The sequence below is a fragment of the Balaenoptera ricei genome, chromosome 6 (assembly GCF_028023285.1).
Source record: "Balaenoptera ricei isolate mBalRic1 chromosome 6, mBalRic1.hap2, whole genome shotgun sequence".
NCBI lineage: Eukaryota > Metazoa > Chordata > Mammalia > Artiodactyla > Balaenopteridae > Balaenoptera > Balaenoptera ricei.
Window position 1 is genome coordinate 56739941 of NC_082644.1, and position 23905 is coordinate 56763845.

A 23905-nucleotide genomic window follows, 5' to 3' on the forward strand; every position below is an offset into this window, starting at 1 on the left:
TATAGAAGCATTTATTACCCCCTCCCCAGTTTTTTTCTTCTTTGCCGTAAATGGTAGTGCACTCTATTTACTGTTCTATATCTTGCCTCTTACTATGGTATATTTGGAGATATTCCTTATCAATACAGTAGTCCCCCCCTTATTTGTGGGGCACATATTCCAAGACCCCAGTGGATGCCTGAAACCCTGGAGAGTATCAAACCATATATATACCTTGTTTTTTTCCTATACACACATACCTATGATAAAGTTTAATTGATAAATTAGGCACAGTAAGAGATTGACAACAATAACCAATAATATAACAATTACAACAATATACTATTATAAAAGTTATGTGAATGAGGTCTCTCTCTCTCTTTCTCTTTTACTCTCTCAAAATATATGTACAAGTTTAATGCCTTTTCCGTCTTAACTAAGCACTTACGCACCAAGGCCTTAACTGTAGTTTGCAGTGTTGTAGCACTGCAAAACTAGCACAAATTTCTTTTTCCTTCTTCACAATTTCACAGATAGAAGATGAGTTCTTACCATAGATCTTAGCAACCTCAGCATACGATATTTTCCCCTTTCCTTATTAAGTCAAGAACTCTCACCTTTTTACCTAAAGGAAGCTCTTTAAAGCTTCTCTTTGAGGTATCTGAATTGCCAGCATCATTGCTCTAGTGCTTTGGGGCCGCTAGTGAATAAAAGAAGGACGACTTAAACACAAGCACTGTGATCCCGCGACAGTTGATATGATGACTGAGGTGGCTACTAAGCGAGTAACGGGCAGAATGCGCCAGACAAAGGGATGGTTCACATCCTGAGCAGAACCGAACAGGAGGATGAGAGATTTTATCATGCTGGTCAGAATGGTGTGCAATTTAAAGCTTATGAATTGTTTATTTCTGAAATTGCCCATTTAATGTTTTCGGACCACGGTTGACCACGAGTCACCGAAACCTGGGAACATGAAAGGGTAGAGTAGCGGGGACTGCTGCTTCCAGCCTTTTTTTGTTTTCATCTTAACAGTTGCTTAATATTCCTTTGGAAAGGCTTATAATAAAATAAAACAGCAAATTCTAGAAGTGGGAAGGTGGCAGATATTAGAGTTACAAGAAGTAATTACAACTAACTATGAAAGGATAAAATGATAGATCTTAAAATTTAAAAACAGAGCATTCCCAGAGATTCTTTTTTCCCTCCAGGAACAAACAGGGCCCCTCTAGCCCTTAGAAACCCTAAAGGTATCACTACATATTAATTTGGTGTTCGAAATGAAAAAATTTGATTATCAAGAAAGATATGTCCTGTTTAAAAACATAGGTTGAATATGAGGCACCTTTTCAAAGAATTCTTGTCTAAAATGGTAGAAATTGGAGAGGCAGTGCAGGATATGGGGATGAGCACATCTTTTGAAACCAGACCAACTTGGTCTTGAATCCCCACTTTGACACTTAATATAAGACCTTGGCCAAGTGAGTCAACTTTCTTAGCTTCAATTTCCTTATTGGTAAAATGAGAATAATAAGACCTATCTCATAGGACCTGTGAAGAACAAATGAAAAAATATTTTATGCTTTCCACAGTACCTGGCACACAACAGGTGCTCAATAAATATAAAGTAACATCCCCCAGACTCTTTGCCTACCCAGAACAATTAATTTCCTAAGAGCTCTGGACACTGAGATCTTACTGTAATTGTATCTTTTAGAAAACTTATTATCATAATGCCTTGGACATACTAGGCACTCCAGATTTGTTTTGTTCTGTAACTCTTAAGCGTTTGGTTTGGTTTTATTCATATTCTTCACCAAAATCCTCAAATCTCTAGAACGAAGTATACACGTACCATGTGAAAATCTCCAACAGCCAAATGCCAGGATCTTAACCAGTAATACGTTTGTAAATGTTTAACAACTAGTTCATGGGGTAGGGGAGCTCTGATCTGTAGCATTTACTGATGTGAATTACCAATGTGAAGTCAACTGGCTTAAAAAATTCCTAAAAGTTTAATAGTTGGTTCTCATTAAGTCAGCAGAGCGGCTTCGTACACTACTATATTCCCAACCCTCTTGGCCCGTGCTTTGAACTCCATGTAAAAGCAGTTTGGGAGACCCAGGTCTCAAAAAACGGTCCAGTCTGCCACCAGCTTATTTTGTTACTTTGTCTCAGTTTTCCTGTTTGTATAGTAAAGCAATGGGAGTAGATCAGTTTTCTAAACTTCTTTTGGTGGGGTTTTACAATTTCATGTAGGTGTCTCAGGTTATGGAGACCAAGGGGCCCAGGCTTTATGCTTCTTATCCTGCATGTTCAGTATGAATTTCTTTTTTACAAAAGGTCTTTATCGGTTAAAAACATGTATGTTTGAGAACCACTGTTACTGGAATAGCTGTCACAAAGCCCATATCTATAACTGTGGCAAAAGCCCTGATATAGTGACAGGTAATGTATTTACTCACTGCTTATATATATATATATATATATATTTATTTATATATTTTATGTTTTATATATATATATACGCACACATATATAAATAAATATAAAACAATGTACGGTTTAGGAAAATGCAAAAGGGAACATAATGCATTTCAGTGTTACTTTTGTCAGAGTTAGACATGATAGAAAACGTTTTTGGTACTTGACACTTTAAATATGATATTCATTTATGTGTGAATTCTTCATATATGTATGCCAGGTTAAGGAGGAGTCGCTTATAGGCAGGGGTCGCAAACTCAAATGGCTATAGAGGTCAGGCAAATGATGGAATTGAGGGAAACAAGTGGCTTATAATATGAAGGGGAGTCATGGAGACTGTGCCCATCTGAGAGCACAGCTCCACCTCAGGGGATCGTTGTTATGAAGAAACACAGATTTCTGCTGCTGTATCTTTAGTTCCCTGATACTCCACCCTGACCCCAACAGCTGGAAATCCATAGTTTCATTTAAAATTTCTTGATTTTTTTTTTAACATGTTGCCTACGAATTAAACACACTTGCACACTCATACATACTCATGAAGGGAGCCAAGCAAAACAAACTTGGCCTGAGGGCTTCTGGTTTGCAATCTCTTTTCACACACATATATATGCAGCACCTAATATTTATTGAGCGCCTATGTGCTAGGCACTCAGCTAAACGTCTTGCACTAATCAAAATGTTTAATCTTCACAGCAATTGGGTGAGCTAGTATTATTTCCTTTTTATAGATGAGGAATTTTGGCCGAGGTCACGTGACTAGTAAAAGGTTCCATGGGTATTCAAACCCATGTAATCTGACTGCAGAAACACTTGGGCAAAACTGACTCCATGGATATCTCTGACAAGTGCTATAAGCACACACACAAAACACAAATAGCTGAGTATAAAGGGTGGATCGAGACTTATCTGATGTTAGCTCATTTGTGTGCAGTGATACAGTTTGTGTGAACGCGTGCTTGCGGTGATAGTGATACAGTTTGTGTGAACGTGTGCTTGTGGTGATAGTGATACAGTTTGTGTGAACGCGTGCTTGCGTGCTCCCTGGAATACTATCTGCTTTCACACTTTATAAGATTTTTCTGATAAAGCTCAGTGAGACCAGTGTAAAAATTTCACAGGGAGTTTCTATTTCTTTTTGTCACAAACTCTAGACATCCTGAGCTCTGAGGCTAACATTGTCTCTGTCCAAGGGCAAAAGTTTTCTCCCTTGTCTTTGCCATATTTAAACCCCACCCATGGAAATGCTACAAGTCCTGAGTGATGATCACTTCCTCTGGGAAAGGGTACGAAGAATAAAAGTAAATCTAGCAGGAGGAGTAAATCCCAAAAGACAGAGATAAGTACTTGAGGTCAGAGACTGCATCTTTTATAGTTAGTCTACATACCAAACTCATTAATATGAATAATCATCTTAGCTGTAGTGGTTGTAGTAGCAAAAGTAATATAAGAAACTCGTCTTGTCTTACAGTTTTACATCAACTCTTTCATTATTTCTAGGACTCGGGAAGGTCTCTTTGAGAAAGTGATGAGAAAGCGAAGGTCTCTCACATGTTTCTCCTTTATTTCCACTTCTTTTTCCTACCCACATAAAATATTTTTCAACCTTAAAACCTCCAGCCTATGGGGGTAAAACTGTAAGACTCTAGGAAGAAAGACGTAAAACTGTGTGCAAACATCTATATATTTATCCATTTAGGTTTTTCCCTTGGGATATTTTGGAACACCATTAGACACTGTAAACCTCTTTATGGTTTGTTCGCTTGGTATGGAGAGAAAAAAAGAGCCAGTCCCCCCTGGCTGTATTCTTCTTAACACTCTGTACCCATCATGTGAATGGAAAGAACCCAAAATCTTCATTTTCAGAACTGTATCTTAGCCCCTGGCTCCTGGAGAAAACCAGTGTGGTTCAGAAGTGGGATGGGAAGAGTGGTTTGCATTGGCATCAGCCTTGCGGGTGCTTTGGGGCTGGAGCACACTCAACTGTGGGTTACAGATGCTTGCTCTCCAGTATTAATGTGGCCAACATGTGAAACCATGGCACCCACAATGCTACACAAAGGTCCACGCCTCTGATAGTTTGGGAAATAACTCCCAGCTGAAGAAATTCCTTCTTGAAGGGCTGGAATACATTCTTGAACAGAAGGTCCTTTTCCAGAGGGGTGGAACCCAGAAAGAGATGCCTGATGATGTTGGACTGGGTACCAGGGACTGTATCATCGGGTGTCTCTGATATTGGGACCTTTAACTGAAAACAGAAAAAAAAAAAAAAAAATGCTACTCTAAACCTGAGGTTGATAAGTGCCAAATTCTATGCTGTACATATAGCAGAGAGCTTGGGCACTCAAGCCATTGGATAGTTTCTTTGGAGATGTCAAATGCAAAGCATGAGTGGTGGTGGTTGTCATCTGTTCTGACTCAGGGTGTGTTTGAAATGTTTCCACTAATTTTTATTTCTCTGAGCTGTCTCCAAGGTTGGTAGGACCAGTGAAGACTATATGGAAAAGAAAGGAAACAAGTATAGGATTGGTTGGTGCTCTTTGTAAGTTCAATAACTAAGACGCTTTTCAGGTCCCCGAAATTTTCAGTTCCCCTTCTCACGCATGAGGCCTGTGCTTCCTTCTAACGGGACACTTGAGAGAGCCGGGATGTTTCCATCCCCCATTCAGTGAGTGCGCTAGTCTTCTCGTTCAGGTGCAATTTCCAGTGAAATAGTAGCTTGTAAGTATTCAGAAGTTAGTTTATTGACTCTTATTGCACTTCTGAGCACCTAATAAATAATTTATTAGTCTGATGGATATGTGGCTACCTAACTATGGGTCATGAAATATGCACTATTCTTCTAATACACTGTAGGGAGACCTGTTTATAAAGTATTTAGTATTGGTTTTATAATGCACCGTTGACAACAGAAGACCACGAAGCTCAAAGATCAATCTCATTTTGGCCCACAGCAGTAATGCTGCTTTATAAAGCTCTGTGACAGGTCACTTAGACAGTGGTCCTCACAGAAAGGACTCTGTTAGGAAGGCGATCTGGAGTGGCTGCGAGCACAGCGGATGAACGTCTTTGTCCAGGTCCCTGAGGTGACTGTTTGTTGGTTGCTGATGTTGGCCAGGTGTTGGAACTCAGCACTGCCCAGTTCTCTGTGGGGAATTTGGACTGAGAGTGCCCCAAGAGTGCTAACGCAACCACCACTGATTGTGCAGAGAGCTGGGGTGACTTGGTCCCCCAGTTGCAGTTCTGGAGACCTGGATTGCAGGAAGGAGCGGGTCTAAGCTTTCCTCAGCTTCCTCTCATGTTTGCTGATGAAGTGACATTGTTCCACATCTCCCAGTCCTTCATTCAAGTCACAGATGTGACACAGCATAACTTAAAAAACATTTTTTTAAATTATAGTTGATTTACAATGTTGTGTTAGTTTCTGCTGTACAGCAAAGTGATTCAGTTATACATATACATATATCCACTCTTGTTTAGTTTCTATTCCCATATAGGTCATTACAGAGTATTGAGTAGAGTTCCCTGTGCTGTACAGCAGGTTCTCATTAGTTATCTATTTTATAAATTTATTTATTTATTTAGCTGTGTTGGGTCTTCGTTTCTACGCGAGGGCTTTCTCCAGTTGCGGCGAGCGGGGGCCACTCCTCATAGCGGTGTGCGGGCCTCTCACCATCGCGGCCCCTCCTGCTGCGGAGCACAGGCTCCAGACGCGCAGGCTCAGTAGTTGTGGCTCACGGGCCCAGTCGCTCCGCGGCATGTGGGATCCTTCCAGACCAGGGCTCGAACCCGTGTCCCCCGCACCGGCAGGCAGACTCTCAACCGCCGCGCCACCAGGGAAGCCCCTATTTTATATATAGTAGTGTGTATGTGTCAATCCCAATCTACCAATTTATCCCTCCCCCACTTTACCGCCTGGTAACCATAAGTTTATTTTCTACATCTGTAACTCTGTTTCTATTTTGTAGATAAGTTCATTTGTACCTTTTTTTTTAGATTCCACTTTTATAAGCGATATCATATGATATTTGTCTTTGTCTGACTTCACTCAGTATAACAATCTCTAGGTCTGTCCATGTTGCTGCAGATGGCATTATTTTGTTCTTTTTTATGGTCAATATTCCATTGTATACATGTACCACATCTTCTTTATCCATTCCTCTGTTGTTGGACACTTAGGTTGCTTCCACGTCCTGGCTATCGTAAATAGTGCTGCAGTGAACATTGAGGTGCATGTATCTCTTGTTGGTGGGCATGTAAGCTGGTACAGCCACTATGGAGAACAGTATGGAGTTTCCTTAAAAAACTTAAAATAGAGCTACCATATATACGATCCAGCAATCCCACTCCTGGGCATATATCCAGAGAAAGCATAACGTTTTTTGATTTTTGTTTGCTTTGGGGAATTTCATTAGCCAGGAAGAAGTTCATAGATATTTAAAAAATCCTACCTAGTAAACACTTAGATTTGGGGGACATCTAAATAAAAATTAAATAACTTCATCCAAAAGTCAATTCTCAGTGTTTCACTTTCTTGATAAGAACTAAATCCTGTAAGAATGCTATGAGGTAAAGAAATACAGTGTATTATTGCATGTCAGGGTGTACGTTTCAAACAAGGCATTTTTCAGTTTTGCATTAAGAGCTCCTTGCTGCTTCTAAGTATTCTACTTCCCAGATTGGGAAATGGGAGCTACACTTTCTTGAACCCAGTCCACTTGCTTGTAACTTTTCAGAGTTTTAAAGGAACCAAGGCTGAGTCCTTTCTGCAGTCTGCCGTTTCTTTTATTCATTTCTCGTTGATTCAGAGTTTCACGTTACCCTCTCCAATTGGTCCAAACCCTTTCTACTCTCTGTTGGTCCTTGATTTCTTCCTGTCCTGTCTCTCTTAGCAAGTGCCCTCATCTTTCCTGAGATGGTCATGTCCTTTGTGTAGCTATCATTTATTGAGCATTTACTATGTGTTAAGCACTCTGTTAGGCCCTGGATTACCAAAGATAGATAAAACTCTCTTACTTTCAACAAGTGAAAAGCTTAGTGGGGGAGATGGATAGTAAATTGGCTTTCTACATGAGCACTTTTGAGAGATATATATTTTAGCCACAGATTTTTTTTCTCTTCTTACCCTGGTTTCTGAGAAAAAAATTTTTCTTCTCCCTTCAAGGGTACCCTTTTCATTTGTGCTCTTGATCACATTCTCTCCTAGAACCCTTTTTTTTAAATCATTTTCCCTCTGGCTTAGATCTTCAGTATCCTTTTCTCCCCTGGCTTTGTCCCCTTTGTCTGTGATACTTTTTCTTCCCTGTTGTGAGAAACAAGCAATCGACACACTAACACACTTCTCCCAGGCCCTGCAAACTCTCAGACCACCTTTCTCTTACTTTACTTGCTTTCTTTGCAGAATTTCTCCATAGAATGTTTGCTCTTTTCTGCCTCCTTGTCTTTGTACTTTGCTTACTTCTTCACTTATTTCCAGTCTAGATCCTCTAACTTCTATACCTATCTGCCCACTAAGACATCTCTCTTACGACACAAAATATAATTATAAAATATCGCAACCACAAATATATATAAGGAATGGGATAGTGAACACCCATTTATTGAAGCTTAAGAACTAATAAGGTACAAATACATCTGAAGCCCTGGGTTAACATCCCAATTACATTGTAGCCACTGCCATTTCCTCTATCCAATACCTGCCCTCCCATCCTCAAGCAGGATTCTGATTTTGGTATTTATCGTTCCCATGCATTTTGTTTTGCTCTTATTATATTTACTACTACTTATTACTGTACTTGGTTTTACTACACTCTAAATGTAGCATTGTTTCTTAGAGCATTTAAAACTCTCTAAACTCTGACTTCTCTTGCCACTGAGAACACTGGACAATCACAGTGCCCCTGTTCATGCTGCTCCTTCTGTCTTCTCCCACAGTAACTGGGTATCCCCCAAGATGCTAACTTTGGCCACTTTCTTTTACCTATCGTGTCACTTCTCTATTGATGATTCTCAGATCCAATAACTACAGTGTCAACCTATTTTCTGAATGTTTCTAGTTGTCTAGTCACCAGCATGACCTACTGTTTTCTCAAACTGAGCTTACTGTATATGCCCACCAACTCGTTCGTTCCCATGTCTGTTGAGAGCGCTACCAGTTTCCTGTGCTCAGAATATCAGAGCTGTAGTGTCATCTTCGGCTCTTCTCATTTGTTACACACATCAGTCATTCTTGTCCCCTGGATTTTATCTCCATGTTGTATCTTGCTCTTTTTTTCCCAGCCCTATTACCTGTAGTCTTTTTCCCCAGATTGTTATAACAGCTATCCTAATTGGTATCTTTGCTTCTGTCTTTTCACACTTCAGTCCGTCCGTCATGCTGTTGCCAGATAAATCCTCTTCAAGTACAGTAATGATCATACCATGCTGCTGTTGAGAAGCTTTCAGCAGTCTTGACTGTTGATGGATAACAGGATAAATAGCAACTCTTCCTAGTGACATACAGGACCCTTCCCATTATAATAGTTCCCACTGACCAGTCTACCCCTTTCATTCATCATCGCTCTACACAGATTTCACCTTAACGTTCTAGTCCAACTGGACCACTTCTTTAGGGTGTCTCCTTTCCATTGGCCTCGGTACTCTGATTCAATTTTTGACAGCTCTCACTTCTCTACTTTTTTTTTTTTTTTTTAATTTTTTGGCTGTGCCATGTGGCATGTGGGATCTTAGTTCCCCGACCAGGGATCAAACCCATATCCCCTGCGTTGCAAGTGCAGAATCTCAACCACTGGACCACCAGGGAAGTCCAATGGACCAGTTCTTTAGGAAAATCATCAGTTCTTAAGTTCCAGTGCAAATGCTGCTTCTGCTTAGAAACTTTCTCTTCCCATACCAGCTGGAAGGAATCTCCTTTTCTTATGTCCTATACAGTTTGGCTGCTACCTCTACTTATCACGTTGTTTTATTAAGGTTGTTTTTGTACATGGCTTATCTGTACTAGATTATAGATCTGGCTTATCTGTACTAGATTGTATCTGGCTTATCTGTACTAGATTGTAAACTTCTCATGAGCAGGGACTATGTTTTAACTTTCGTGTTCCCCACACCTTCTTGTAGTTGGCAAGTAGGGCTTTGATCAGCATTCCCTAACAGTGGCTAAAAGTGCTTAGTTTAAAATATGTCTTTATAACACATGGAAGAAAAGGGAGCTAGAAACTGAGCTAGTCAGGGCAAAAGTGTATACCTTAACAATCAGCAAATTATTCACTTCTTCCCACTTTGTTACTTCCATTCTCTCCAGGACTTATTTAATGGTGGACTGCTGTCAGCCTTAGAGACTATTAACTCTTAAAAAGTGTTTAGGTGGTCAGAGGAGTGGATTTGCAATTGTTTTTGGGTTTTTTTGATCTGTTTTAATGTACTCAGTGTCTCCAAATAATAGTGTCTTGCAGAGTAGGTGTAATTTCCTCCCCAATCTCTCAACAGGCATGCCTAGCACCCACTCCAAATAGCCATAGTCCCAAGTCAGAGGATAGGCTTAATGAGCAGGGCGGGCAGGCACCTTTCAGGATCCCCTGTTGTGGGGTTGATGCTGCTCAAGTTGAGGTACGTTTCAGCCTCTTGGATGCACTCCCGTCCTGGCACCACCTAGGGAAGGCGTCTCTCACCTAAATATTGTCTTCCTCCCTTGTACTGTCTTTCACACTCATCCCCATTTTGTGAAACTCAGGTATTTGCTTGATTCCTCACACTTATTACCTTTAAAGAAATCATTGCAAGCAGTACATTTAGTGGCAGTTAACATGAATGATTTTTGACTCTGATAAAGTATCTGCCTTCTTCTGCCCCTTCTCTTTTCTCTCCCACTCCCCCCTTAGTTTTTCTTTTCCCTCCCTTTTTTCTTTCTTTTACATAGTTCTAATTTATTGTTTTCACTGTTTTTACTAGCAGTACCATTCACAGTAGCAGTAGTAAACTTTTAGAACCGAAGTATAACATGAATACAGAAAAGTGTACAAATCGTAAGGGTATACGGCTTGGTGAATATTTACAAAGCGATCATACCCAGAACCACCAGTGAGATGGAGATACAGGACATCACCTGGACCTCAGCAGCTTTCCTTGTTCCTCTTGTAGTCACTACTCACCACCGAAGGTCATCACTATTCAGAACTAAGTTACTCATTAATTCTTCCTATTTTTAATATGCTGGTAATGAGTTTTTGGCATCTTCTGAGTTCCTTAATTTTGAAAACAATCTTCAGGTTTATTCAAATTTGCTTTCAACATTTTTTTCATTTAAATAAGTATATATAGCTATATATAGCTATATATAGCTATATATATATATATATATATATATATATATATATATATGAAATAGCCTCTGTGGTTTTCCGAAGATTATGAAACTTCACATATACTAGTATTTCACTTTTTAAACTTATTTTTTAAGTTTGTGAATTTCATTTAAGAGGGTACCATCAGCAGAGCTGCTTTTCTCTGTGACAGATCTAAAAGCAGTGTTGGATTAACTGGGTGCCTACGAATCTCAATCTTCCTTCCAGACAGTAATTTGAACTATTATTATGATAAGTTCACTGGGGCTGCAAGTTTCTTGGGTCTGCAGACTTTAGAAGGAAGTAAATAGAGAAATTAGCACTATCTTTACAGTCCTTGTAGCTCTTTATGGTCATACAAAACTAATTGCCTGCTGTACGCTCCCCAGCCTGTTTTTTGATGCTCATTTAAGGAAACACGTTACTGGTTGTTTTCCTCTAGACTTTCTCATAAAACATGAACTTTACATTATGGTAGAAAGAAGCCATTGTCACTGTTCATAGCTGAGAAAAGATGAATAAAGTCACTTTTCTGTCTTTAAGCCAAAACAGGGTAGGTAAAATATTTCATTTTTTTTTTTTGGAGGCTCGAGATTCATGCCAACCTCAGATGCTTTTGCATCTGCAAATGTCCTGATTCTAAGGATTCATCATTTCCCTAACATTTTATAAACTACCTCATCTACCACACCCTACCCAAGTTCTCTTTATTTAAAATTTTTTTTTATAGCATATCAAGGGATTATGGCATTTGGATATATCCCTGAAAACACATCCTTGATGTCTTTCTCTGAAATTGAGGCCCTGATTAGGCTGTCAGCAGATGCTGTATCTCATTGATTGTGCCAGTTGGTACAGAGACAAGTGTCAACCAGAGCGGTTTCTCCCTTTTGCCACAGAAGGATGAAGTGTTCAGGTAGTATTTGCTTATGGGGGATGCTCCTGCCACTGATGAAAGTGATTTAAATCTCTGTCCTATTCAAGCTTAATTTTAGGAGGCCTGTTTTCCCCATAGTCTGAGATCACATTATGATGTTTTCAGTGCACAAGCTTCTCCCTCAGTGTAGCTGATCAATTTTTTTGGTACAGCAGTTATTATTGTTGTTATTTTTTGGTTATGTGCTCTCATGTGGTATTCCTGTGAGTAAACACTAGAGCATTTAGTACCCATGATGCTTTGGCAAAAAACAAACTAACCAAAAACCAAAGGTATGCCTGCGTTTCTTGTCCCCTGAAATCCTCAAGCTATTCTGGCTGAGGTTTCTATATGTTGACATGCCCAGCGCAGGCTGCCAGAGCTGTCTGGAGAAGGTGTAGTTGTAAACAGTTGTAAATTGTAACATGTACAACTTTAACACAGACTCTCGTAGAGGAGAGAGAGGGGCCAGTGATTGAGACTGGCAATCCAAGGGGACAACGCCATTCTTTTCCTCCTTCATTTGAATCTATAAAGATCCTTAACTGCATTTTGAATTGGTTAATCCATGAGCTGTCAGCCCAAATTTATGTCCCAGAATTTTAGAGAATAAGCAATAGGATTGATGTCTCCAAAGAGGAAGATTTATAGAAGAATACAGGTGCATAGTTCAGTCCATTCATACACAAGCGGGCACAGGGTTAGATTCAGTAGTTGGCGGCATGCATCATCTTTTTAATCTGGATTAAAGGCGGCTGCATTCAGGTGTGCCTAGATCATCTGGTAAATTGAGACACGAATGAGAATTGTTAACTAAGAAAAGTTTTCCGGTTTCCTTAAAATTTAAATGCAGGGATCCAACTAGTAGAATCCAAAAATTTTCTTCAAGATCATCAGACTTTGCTTCTGTAGAACAATTGGCGGTTGAAAGAGGGGTACTTCAACTCTTACAAGGCTGGTAATGGAAGGAAATTAGGAGCCAGTGGAGAGTGGGAGATGTAGGTGTGATAGGTGAATCTCCTTCAAGGGTAGAGATGTGTTCATATCTGGACTCTATCTTAAAAGCTGCTTTTTAATCTCTCTTCCTTCCTTTCCCCCAAAACATGCAGGCAGAGTAGAGTAATAGTTCATCTTTTTGTATGTTTCTTTTGGGGGGGAGGGGTGAATTTTCACTGTCTTTGCATCAAATGACCTATATGACTCAAGGGAAAACAGGCAGCTTAGATTATGATATAATTATTCACAAAGGGGAAACCTCAGTGGAAATTATTGTTTTACGTTTTCTCTATTCTTTATAGTGAGTCAAAGAATTTTCCCCCTTAGCCTCACATAGAAAATGAAACTTTACACAATAAAAAGTAGGAATGGCAGGTCTCAAAGGGGAAAAAGGTTGCTGTCAACTTTTTTTCTCTGGAATATGGAAATTTGGGTGGATTATCTGTTCAGAGGAGGTTTCCTTTATTAATTCTTTTTCCTTTTTACACTTAAGACATCTGTTAACATTTCACACAGCCCAACAGATGTTGCAAAGCAAGTCCCATACTTTGTTCTCAAGAAAAATGACTTTTCCTCAATTGGTTCCCCCCACCTCTGTGACTGGGCCCAGCCTGCTGCTTCTGCATAATTTGCATATATTAAGTTATATACCTTAGTGCCATACGAATTTGAAGCTTCAGCATTCTTTTTATACTGTAAAGTGTGATTTGATTAGAAACTAGTTTACATGTTGAGAGGTCATAACATTTAAAAAACCTCCGTTGAGAATGGCAGCCTAATTCCACAGATAGGATTGGATAGCCAATTATTGAATATTTTTCTCTATAAAATATGTGAAGTACAAAAGCTTGAGTTGTTTTGCCACAAGGAAGTGCTGATTGTCATGCGATGTGGAGCGTCATTTTTATTATTTTGGCAAGAACAGGGACAGTTTTGTCTTGACAAGCCATTAGATGAATACCAGCTTGTGTCACATGAAAAACCACTGATCTTTAACCCAGCTCTGTACTTAACCAAGCCTTGAAAATGAATAGTGAATAAAAGAAGAGCAAAGGCCAGTTTACTGTCATTACAGATTACAGAATCTGTTAACAGCTGCTGAACTGACCCAGGGAATTACAGGTATTGTTCCGTGAACCAGCAGAAGTCCTAGAGATGCTTGTTAAACTGTGTATATAAATTGTATATTTATGTGATATTTGCTTAGGATTTACATTGTTGGAAACATAGCTAGAAAAAAGGAAAATCCTTGACTAATTTCTCAGTGTACTAAATGTATGCCTCTATCACAAAACCATATATATTTATATAAAACTATCTCAATGAGGCTTCCTTACCTCCACTTATGGAACTTATTTTAAGAAAGCAATGTGCCTTTAAAGGAATTATAATAAGTATCAAAAAGAAAAGAAAAAGTATGCAATCCCCCCCCCCCCAAAAAAAACAACCCACATACAAACACGCAAAATAAAATCCTTCGCTCATTTGTTTCTTCAAGGTGTTCATTGTGGCTAATATCTGCACCAACATGTGATTTTTTTTTTTTTTTAATGGAGGGAAAAACCTAACCCACCTCAATACCCAAATATTGAAAAGATCAGTAACATTTACAACAGTCAGTTGTGGGAATTATTGCTTACAGAGCTAACAAAAAAGAACACACTTTCTTACCCTGCTGGTGGAATTGCATTGTGCCTCCCTGTAGTCTTGTTATCCCACACTCACTGAAATGCAAATTCTTTGCAACTAATTGGATCTCATTGAGGGTACATGCACAGTATGTAGTTATATGCAAAAAGGTTTTTAAGAATAAAATTTCTCTGTAAGGACAACTTTTGATTATGATCTGAGACATTGGTATCTATAGTATAGATACCAATAGACTATAGATACCAATAGACTATTCTTTGTAGAATATCTATATCTATATATATCTAACTTTTTTTACAGATTACTCAAAAACATGAGCTTTGAAATGCTTAGTAGAGTACCAGCTCAAAAGTTAGGGGGAAAATGTTTATTTACAGCAATCTATAAATTGGATTTTATTAAAGTCCTACGAAAATAAAGATTTTTTTTTTTGAAATTTAGAATTTAGTATCTTAGAGCCAGTACACTGAAGTCATGTTAATAGTGTAATCCTTCTCTTGGAACGTTTTAAATGTGAAAACATCATAAACATCAGAAATCACTTCCAAAAGCTGTTGTCTTTTTGTTTTTTCCTTCCATTCTCCAATCTGTTTTAACACTGTAAACTTCATTTGAGTTTCTTACTTTTGTGTAAGTGTATTTCTGCTACATGTTGTGGTGAGGTGGAGGTATTCACATTCCCATAATATCTTTAATAACTTGGGTGCCATTTAGACCTAGCTGGTGTACTTCTTCTTCCCATGGTCCATCTCTCACTATCAGTAAGGGTGGGAAAGCCAACACATAGCCTTTAGGATTTGTGATCTTTAAGTGGAAATACATGGAATCAGGAGAGCAGAAAGACAATTACTGTGTAAGTGATGCCTGCTTCTACTCCCCTAGTTTTAAGTAATTTTAATACAAATGATTCCAGACAGTTATTCTACAATCTGCAGACTATATAGCCAGTGGACAAACTCAAAAGTCATCTTTGTACCTTGTGGGTATGTATTTTTTGTACCTGTGTCCTTAAAATGATACAGGTGTCCTGCTTGCTAGACAGAAGATTATCCTAAGACCGAGGACTCTGCATGCTGTGTTTATATGTGGAAGTGAGTGGCAAGTTCTAGAGGAGTCAAATTTGTATTTTGAAAACTGGGTTTAAAAATGAATGTTTGAAACTTAAAATCTGCAAAGCACAGCATGTGTATATGCTTGAGGTTTTTGTTTTAGTTGACTCGTTCATTCATTTCTTGCTAACTCTGGGTTAATTGTTGTCTCATTGTAATAAAGCTTGTCTTCTTTGTAGACTATTCTTACAAACAAGTTAAAATTTTGTTTGATCAAATCCATTTAGCAGGTGCAGAATTGCATGGTAGAGTTGTAGGTAAGAAAAAAATTTTTTTAAACCATAGAAAGATAACTTGGTGCTTTTGAGGCTTGTGCCTTGGCAGTAATGTGCCAGATACACGTTACACTGTAGACCTGTTTCATCTAGAGCAACCCAAGCTTTGCTCTCTGAAAGAGCTCAGTTTGCCTACTCTGGGTAGCATTTTGTCAGACGACTGCTGGCCAGGCAGACTAGATTTGGATGTATTAGCTAGTCAGCCTAATAATCCTGTACAGACTGTATTGATTTTCTAGGAGAGAGTTTATGAACTAAATAAACTTGGGGTTGGTGTCTTAATAAACTGCTTCTATCAGTCTGTCACATTTAGTTAGGGAGCTGTGCAGTTTAGGGGGAAAAAAGGCTAATTCTGTTACAGATTGTTCACAGCAGGGTCTCCAAATTAGCCCTTTGTTTTGTAATGCCACCTTGCTTGGGCTCGCTTTGAGCACATTTCTCAGTTTTGCCCTAATGAGTTGCAACACTGATAATGTGGCTGATGATCTTTCATTGATTTCACTATCACTTGCTTGTCTGGTAATTGATCCGTTGCTGAGCCTCTAGTTAATTATATCGGCTTTGACATGGCCCAGTCCACGGGGAATTTCAAGTCTTGCAGAATAACAGTTTTAATAAAAGAGTCTATTACTGCAGGTGCTTGCTGCTGCATGCCAGTTGATTTTTGTGGGGGGTGTGTGTGTGTGTGTGTGTGTGTGTGTGTGTGTGTGTGTGTGTGTGTGTGTGTGGTTGGTGAGGAGGGGATACCTGGGAAAGGAGAGGACCACAGGACTGAGAGAAAGGAAGGGTGGGGGCTGGAGGAAGAGGGAGTGAAGGAGAGAAGAAGGAAGGAGGGGGAGCTGAGAGGGTGAAAGCAGGAGAGCCAGAGGCACGCTAGAGAGAACACGCAGGCAAAGCGATACAACAGAGCCTGCAAGGAGCGAGGAGGAAGCTTGCTATTGACAGTGTCCTTAAGCCTCCCACAAATAACAGCCATTAGTGGGAAGGTCAGGCGCTGAGCATGCAGCTTGACTGAGGCACTGAGTGCCACTTCAGAAATCAAGAGGCTAGCAAATTTTAGAGGGAGTTTAAGTGGGTAATAGCTAGCTGTAAAGGTACAGTCACTGTTGACAATTGACTCACAGGGTCTTTTTCCTGCCTTCCCCCCCCCTCAAGAATATTTTTATTGACCACAGGTGGACTTAATATATTTTAAGGCAACAATTCTTCGGGTTCTTGTTTGTTTCTCTTCAGATATTGAATTTGCTGCTTTTGAGACTTGTTTTGTGCTTAATGGTGGTGAACCGGAGGGAAGTTTAACAGAAAAGCTTTCAGGAGATGTCGGTTCTAGAGGGGAAGGCACATTTGTGTCAACACAGTGCACGTTTTCTCATCTTTTCTCATTGTCCACTAATGACACCGAGCTGCCATTGAAGCTCTTTTCTGTTTCTTTTGTTGTTTCAGAGAGTAAGGTTTATTGTTATTCTTGAGTTAAGAAAGAGCAAGGAGAGTGGTACATTTGTCCTCGGTATTTGTAGGTGGTTGAAGATTAATGTGCCTTACATTTTAAGTTTAGGAAGGATGGCTTTTTCCTGCTGACTACTTTTATGAGATGACATGAATTTAGCTTTCCATTTTGGAGTTACTGCTTATGTACAGTGCGTTTTGTTCAGTTCTGCTTTTCCATAAATAAGGTAGATAAATATGATCTAATAAATAGATGTTTTGTTTTAAACCTGGTTTAATTAAAAATTGACACGCTATCGAGGTTATATTTCATCAGGCCAGAAAACATTATAGAATTTTCCATGGAGATCTTGAATGAAAAATGGAGTTTTTATATTCATTACTTTTTACCTGAAATGGGACAGGCTTTTTTTCTTCATCTTTTTCTTTTTCATGATTTGAAAGGATATTGTAGAGGCTTCATCCAGGAACTTTAACAAAGGATTTTTTTTCCTACTTTTGAGCTTTAAGAAAAGGTACTTTTTTCCTTTCCCATTCAGTTTCTTATTGTTCAACATCCAATTGAGTAATTAACGCCCTGAGGGAACTGGGTAGTAAATAGTGTGTATTTATTTTGCAGATGTTTATTGTGCATCTTCTATGTTCAAAAAACTGCTAGGTTTATTTATTTACCTTTTAGAGTGTAAGGTCACGTCTCTATGTATATTATTTTCTCTAGAAGTTTATATGTGGTTATAAATAGCCCAGCACATACTATATGACTTTTAGGAGCTAACATTTAGACAACACCTAAGCCAACTTCACATTCTCTTATAGCTGAATATTTTTCTTTCTTCCAGTGTATTAGGGAAAAAAATGTTTTTAAGCCTAGCCGTTTACAAATGTTAAAGCAAAGACTGATGTCAGATATTGCATGCTATACCCGAAAGCATTGTTGGGAAAAATTCCCTGGGAAGGGCCCCAGTCTCTCCTTGCCCCGTGGACCGTCCCTGATCATGGTGCTGCTTGGAGTGTGCATAAGTGCGTATCTCTCTATCCGTGTGTCTGGAGAGGGGTTAGTGCAGGGTGTCATTTAGTGCCTGACAGTGGAACAGTGCAGTTGACTCTTAGCTCTGCTATCCAATGACATGCAGTAGCTGAGAGTTTGAAGCTGATGGTTGGGTCTCCAGTGCTGCCTGCACACCTGACAGGCAGCTGTTAAACTGAGCAAAGGCAAGCTCGGGGAGTCACAATCTATGCATAAATGATAGGGGTATCTGTGCAGAAGGTGCGAAAGAAGCTCTGACCCCCTCCTTCCCCCAGATCTCCCCCTTCCCCAGTGAAATGCACAGTTCAGCCAGCTTCTTAACTACACTACACTCCTGCTACTGGCTGCCAAGAGGCTCAAAAAATCCACCTTCACTTTTCAGTCAGAAGAGGCAGAAGTGGATGTGAGAGAAAGAGAGACACAGAGAGACAGAGAGCCAAAGAGGGCAAGAGACTTGACTTTAAGAGACTGCTGTACTGACAACTCCATGCAGTTCGGAACCAGAACGACTCCGGCTGAACCAGGGTTCATGGGGACATGGCAAAACGCTGATACTAACCTCTTATTCAGAATGTCCCAACAGGTAAGTTACTTTCATTTTTTTTTTTTTTTTTTAAAGGAAACCTTGAATTGTTATGTGCACTTTTGTTTCTGGTATTTTCCTTACTAAACATTTTTGAATTTTGATCACTTCGTAGTTGGGTTCTGTTATGTCATAACTGTGTTATTGGAACGTGCAGGGTTACTTCACGGCTTCCCTAAGGGCTACTTACAAGAAAAGGGGGGAAAGGATACCGAAGTAAAAGAAAGCAAAGGCATCTGTGGCAAAGTTTCACAGTCCAGCCTGGGTCCTGGGTCAGGGGAAGACTTCATTTATTTCTTTGTTTTCTGTTAAAAATTAAAAACAACAACAAACACCCCCCCCCCCCAATGTTATCTTTCTATCTGTATTAATCACTTCATCCAAGTGGCTGCTGTCTCGGAGTAGGTTTACCAACCCCACAGCCATAAAATGCAGGGGCCCCTCGGCCCTGCCCGACGGACTTCCCGGGGCTGGAAGCGGCTCAATTCCGACCCGGCCCGGGAGAGGAGGCTGCGCAAGAGCCGCTGGCAGCGCCGAGGGGCGCGGGCGGAGGCGGCGTGTGTGGCGGGCTGAGCCACCGGCGGTCCCACTTCCTCCGTGCCGCCGCCGCTGCCGCCTCCTCCGCGCTCGCCCTTCGCTCCCGCAGCGCCCGCTCGGCTCCCGCCCGCCCGCCCTCCGGCCGACGCACTCACACTCGGGCAGCCTCGGCGTCCTCCCCAGAGCCGTCCTCGGGCTGGCCGGCTGCGCCGCCGCTGGCTCTGCGGGGAGAGCCGACGTGTCCGCGCGAGGCCGCCGGCGACTGCTCATTAATCAGCGGAGTCCGCAGCTCGTACCACGTACCGTGCGCTCGGTGGTACCTACGCGCCCCGCGCGCCCGGCTCCTCTTGCACAATCACTGGCTTTGCGGCTCCGAGGGGGAGCGAGGGGGAGAGGAAGCGAAGGGAAACAACCCAGAAACTTTCATCTTGGACTGTGCTCAAGCGAGGGAGGGAAGTTCCCTGGTGCCTCCCTCCCAGACACGTCTTTTCAAAAGCCTCCACCAGCAAGAGTTAGTATGATATTACTCTCCGCACAGCACGAAAGTATTACTGACGAGTTCACTGGGATTTTAAGTAGATGGAGGCCGTTAGAAAACGGAGAGTGCTCCGCTCATTTAAAAAAAATACTGCAGCTGCGTTCTTTTTTAAAAAACCTATTTTGTTTGTAGGACTTCATGAGAACTAAATACTTTATTCACTTAATTCGATTTTTAAAGTATTGGTAACGAAGGAAAGAAAGCAGTTTGCCAGGCTGGAGACTACCGCAAGTTTAGAAATACATCTGCGAAAGATAGTGCAGAGAGCCAGGGCTTTGCAGCATTTAGCTGGCGAACAGCTGTATCACACAGTTCTAGATAGGATAAATGCATTTGAATAAGGTGTATTTTGACATATCCTGTAGAGGGACCCTGATTACTGCTGATACAGTAAGCTGGGATTTAAATGCAATCAACACAAACCCAATATGCAACTCTTTATGTGCAATTTCCCATTCTTGCAACTTAAAAAGTTCATTTCCTCCCAGAGATACTCCTTGGAGTTGCCGAGTGCTTTGAGAGGTGTATTTCTGAGGCACGTCCCTGCCTGGGTGGCTCTTTTCGTGGTTGGAACACACAGAGTGTGTTTTCACTGACCTTAGGACCAAATAACTTGTTCTGGCACTTTAAAAATTAGATGTCATCTTCAGGGTTTTCTTGAGTTAGTGGAGGTCGTGGGTATGTGTGTGTGTGTGTGTGTGTGTGTGTGTGTCTGTGTTTTGAAAGGGAAGATTGGTTTAGGTCTCCCTCTAGCTAGAAAAGAGTTAATAAAACCAGATAGAGATAATGATCAATTGATAAATGGCTATTGAACCACATAGATGGTGTTAGATTGCTTCTTTGGCACTAGCCCATTTCCAAGTAGATTTGAATCTAAGGAGACTTTAAGTCGTGGAAAACATTTTAGCTAAAAAACAAATAAAAGTAAATTATATAAATGATGGATCAAAGTTAGGAAAATAAATTGAAATCGCTCAGAGACAGAAACTTGTACAGCTAAGCCATTATGATGTCTTTGATCCAGCTGTTTCACTCTGTGGGTGTATAAAAATCTCTTGTGTGTGTACCTATGTGCATGTATGTGTGAAAGTGAACATCAGTGATTATATGAAAAGAGTAGAAATATAGGGGAGTAATTTATGCATTATGGGTGCTGTATGAAACTGTATAATATTAATTATAGTATTTACTAAACAGAGTAGTACAATAAAGGGAGAAAATCACAATTTAAAAAAGTGTAGTGATTTCACTATATTTTATATATTTTCTTTATTTTTTGGTTTTGAAGTAATTGGCGACTCCCCTCCCCCTCTTTTTTCTCCTGTCCTGGTTATTAAATGCTTAACCTCCTCTGCATTTTTGGAAAGCATGTGAAAGAGAGTATGAGTTTACATGTTTTTTTTTTCTCCTTTAGGATGACATTTTAGTTTGTATAAATATTGTGTAAACTTAAATTGAAACTGTGTAAATCTAAAAATATATGTGCTGTGCATGTTTAATATGTTTATTTTCCTGACCTATAGTTCATCAGCAATGCTGATTCAGAGAGAGAGAGTGTGTGTGTGTGTGTGTGTGTGTGTGTGTGTGTGTGTATGTATGTGTGTATGTGCCAGAGCAAGGAAGATATCTCGCGAAGCCAACAGTTTCAAGGAATACTAGTCTCAGTATACACCTTAAGCCAGCTTTTGTCTTACTGCAGGTAAAAGTTTGTCCAGTTTAATCAAGTCTGCAGAATTTTGTATTTCTAAGGCATAGAGATGTTTTTTCTATATTATGATTATTTTAATTTCTAAGAAAAAATTGACTTAGCTCATGAAATGAATACAATTTATTGGGCATATTTTTATTTCAAAGTTTTCTGTAATAAGAAAAACTGTAGGATTTACCTGATCGTTTCTTTAAATATTAGAAAAGACTGACTAGCAGGATTTAAAACTGAGTTACAGAGAATTCACCATCCGTAGTATCTAACTACAGCAAAACTTAAGAGCGGGAAATAGCTCATGAATACTGAAATTTAATATTCTAGGGTTGTATCTTCTATGGGTAATTTAGGAAGTAGGGTTATGAAAATCTTTGTCTTTTGTTTTGTATAAGCAAAGTTAGATCTGCTAGTATGTAAATCTTCAGTCTGTGTAATTCTAACAAAAAAGATACAATCTGAAGCCAATTTAGATTTGGTGGAACTAAGTCTGTTCCCCTAAACTTTGAGATATGACAATTTGACTGCATTTTCCTGCCTCTCTACATTTTTCTCCTGTATTTGAGTATGACGTTTTCGAAAGGGATAATATTTTTCCATACAGACAGATATTTGGTAACGTTAAAGGGCATGACTCTTGACTTTTGTAAAGGGAGTTCTTCTTTGGGTCACTTTGATCAGTGACAGGTCGAGAATAACCAGAAACCCTTTGCTCATCTTCTCTGTTCATCTCCTAGAGTCCAGAATGTTATTTTGCCCATTTTAACCTCACAAAGTACTGTTAAAAGCACAAAATCAGGCCTGCTTTTGGAAGTTGTTGTTGATGTTTTTAATCAGGCTTTAAATGGCGATTTTTCGATTTCTGTAAATCTTTTGTGCATGTGAAAGAATAGCAAATAAAATTTTTGTAGCTACCTCAAGGGATGCAACAGTCTAATATATTTTGAAATCTTTTCAGAAATGAAACCATAGCAGGTAAAGGGCTAGAGCCCACACTTTTACACATTACTAGAGGCATTTACCTTTTATTATTAGTGAGGTATATTTAACCTGTTTCAAATAAAATGTGGATCCCTTAATAAGGTTTCTTTTCAGTCTCGAGTGAAATACTAAGTTAGAATTATAAATGACTCTGTGCATCATTATGTAGTAATTTAGGATTCACCCAATGATGTAACAAAATTAACAACATAATTTCATTGTGAAACTGTGTCTTGTTAAAGAACAACTGTCTGACATTATCCTACAGTTGCTTTATTTAACTTCATGCAAATATTATTAGTAGTGACATTTTTCTATTGTGCATTAGATTGTCTCATTAGCATGATGTGTTAGTTATCACCAGAGAAATCATTTCCTAGATAGGTGAGGGGCAAACCAAGAAAGCTAAAAATTAAATCAGTGATTTACATTAATACCAGAGCGTCTGCTCACCAGAGATAGGACAGAGTCAAGCAAACTTTCTCACTAATATAAAATCTAGCCCATTTCAGAGAAATGATAAATAAAATATATTGTCAGAAACATATAATAACATTGCTGGAATCCATTTAAAAGCAGGTTTGAAATGAATTTTTCTCCCAGTAGTCTTTTAGTTCTTTCTATTCATATAGGCAAACACAGTTTCCGTTGGTTGAATCTATATTTTCAAGTGGAAATGGTGGTTTTGTCTGACTTCCTACCTGCCCCCTCTCCCCGGCCAAATAATTTGAATGTTTATTCATTAACAGTTTAAAAGGCACATAGACAGTGTTTCTTACAAGTCAGATGCCTAATTGTATATCGTGGTTTGATTCTTCTTTCTAGTTTGTACAATACATTTTTATTCTAAACTCTATCCCACTCGTGCAGCCGTCCCGTCCCTTTTAACAGAGGATGTATATTCTTATTTAACCAGAGACCTGAGTAAAGCAGTTGATAGTTAATGGTCTTTGAAAATGACTTTCACTGCCAGGCATCATGCATCCCTAGGTTTCTGCACTTTTCCTCCTCCCTTTTTACTCCCCTTCTTACAGTCGGTGTGTTTTAGTAATCATGTCTTACTAAAAAAGGATTAAATTGACCCAACTTACGGTCATGATGCTAAAATAAATATTTATATTATATTAGGAGGCATGTAATTTCAGCTTGTTGAATCGGTAGGCTGCTACCTCCAATCTAGTTCCCCTCTCTAATTTGAGTGATAATGTGTTTTATTTTGAAGTCTTAACTGTAGACATATGTTCACATATAATTCTTATCATCCATTCTTATAATGTAACACTAAAATAGGAATATGTGGATAATTGTTAAAATACAAATTATAGCATAGAGACAGGTACGTG

The 23905-nt window shown here is 39.5% G+C and overlaps 1 protein-coding gene across 4 annotated transcripts in view; it reads left to right on the forward strand.

Moving 5' to 3' along the window:
• Positions 1-23905, forward strand: part of BNC2 (basonuclin zinc finger protein 2) — a 413802-nt gene that overhangs the window by 110362 nt on the left and 279535 nt on the right. For 3 of the 4 annotated variants that reach the window (XM_059926408.1, XM_059926410.1, XM_059926413.1), the window contains exon 2: positions 18604-18804. The exons of the other annotated variant lie outside the window; for it this stretch is intronic. In XM_059926408.1, coding sequence (XP_059782391.1) covers positions 18604-18804 — 201 coding nt within the window. The remainder of the gene's footprint in view (positions 1-18603; positions 18805-23905) is intronic. 4 annotated transcript variants of the gene reach the window in all.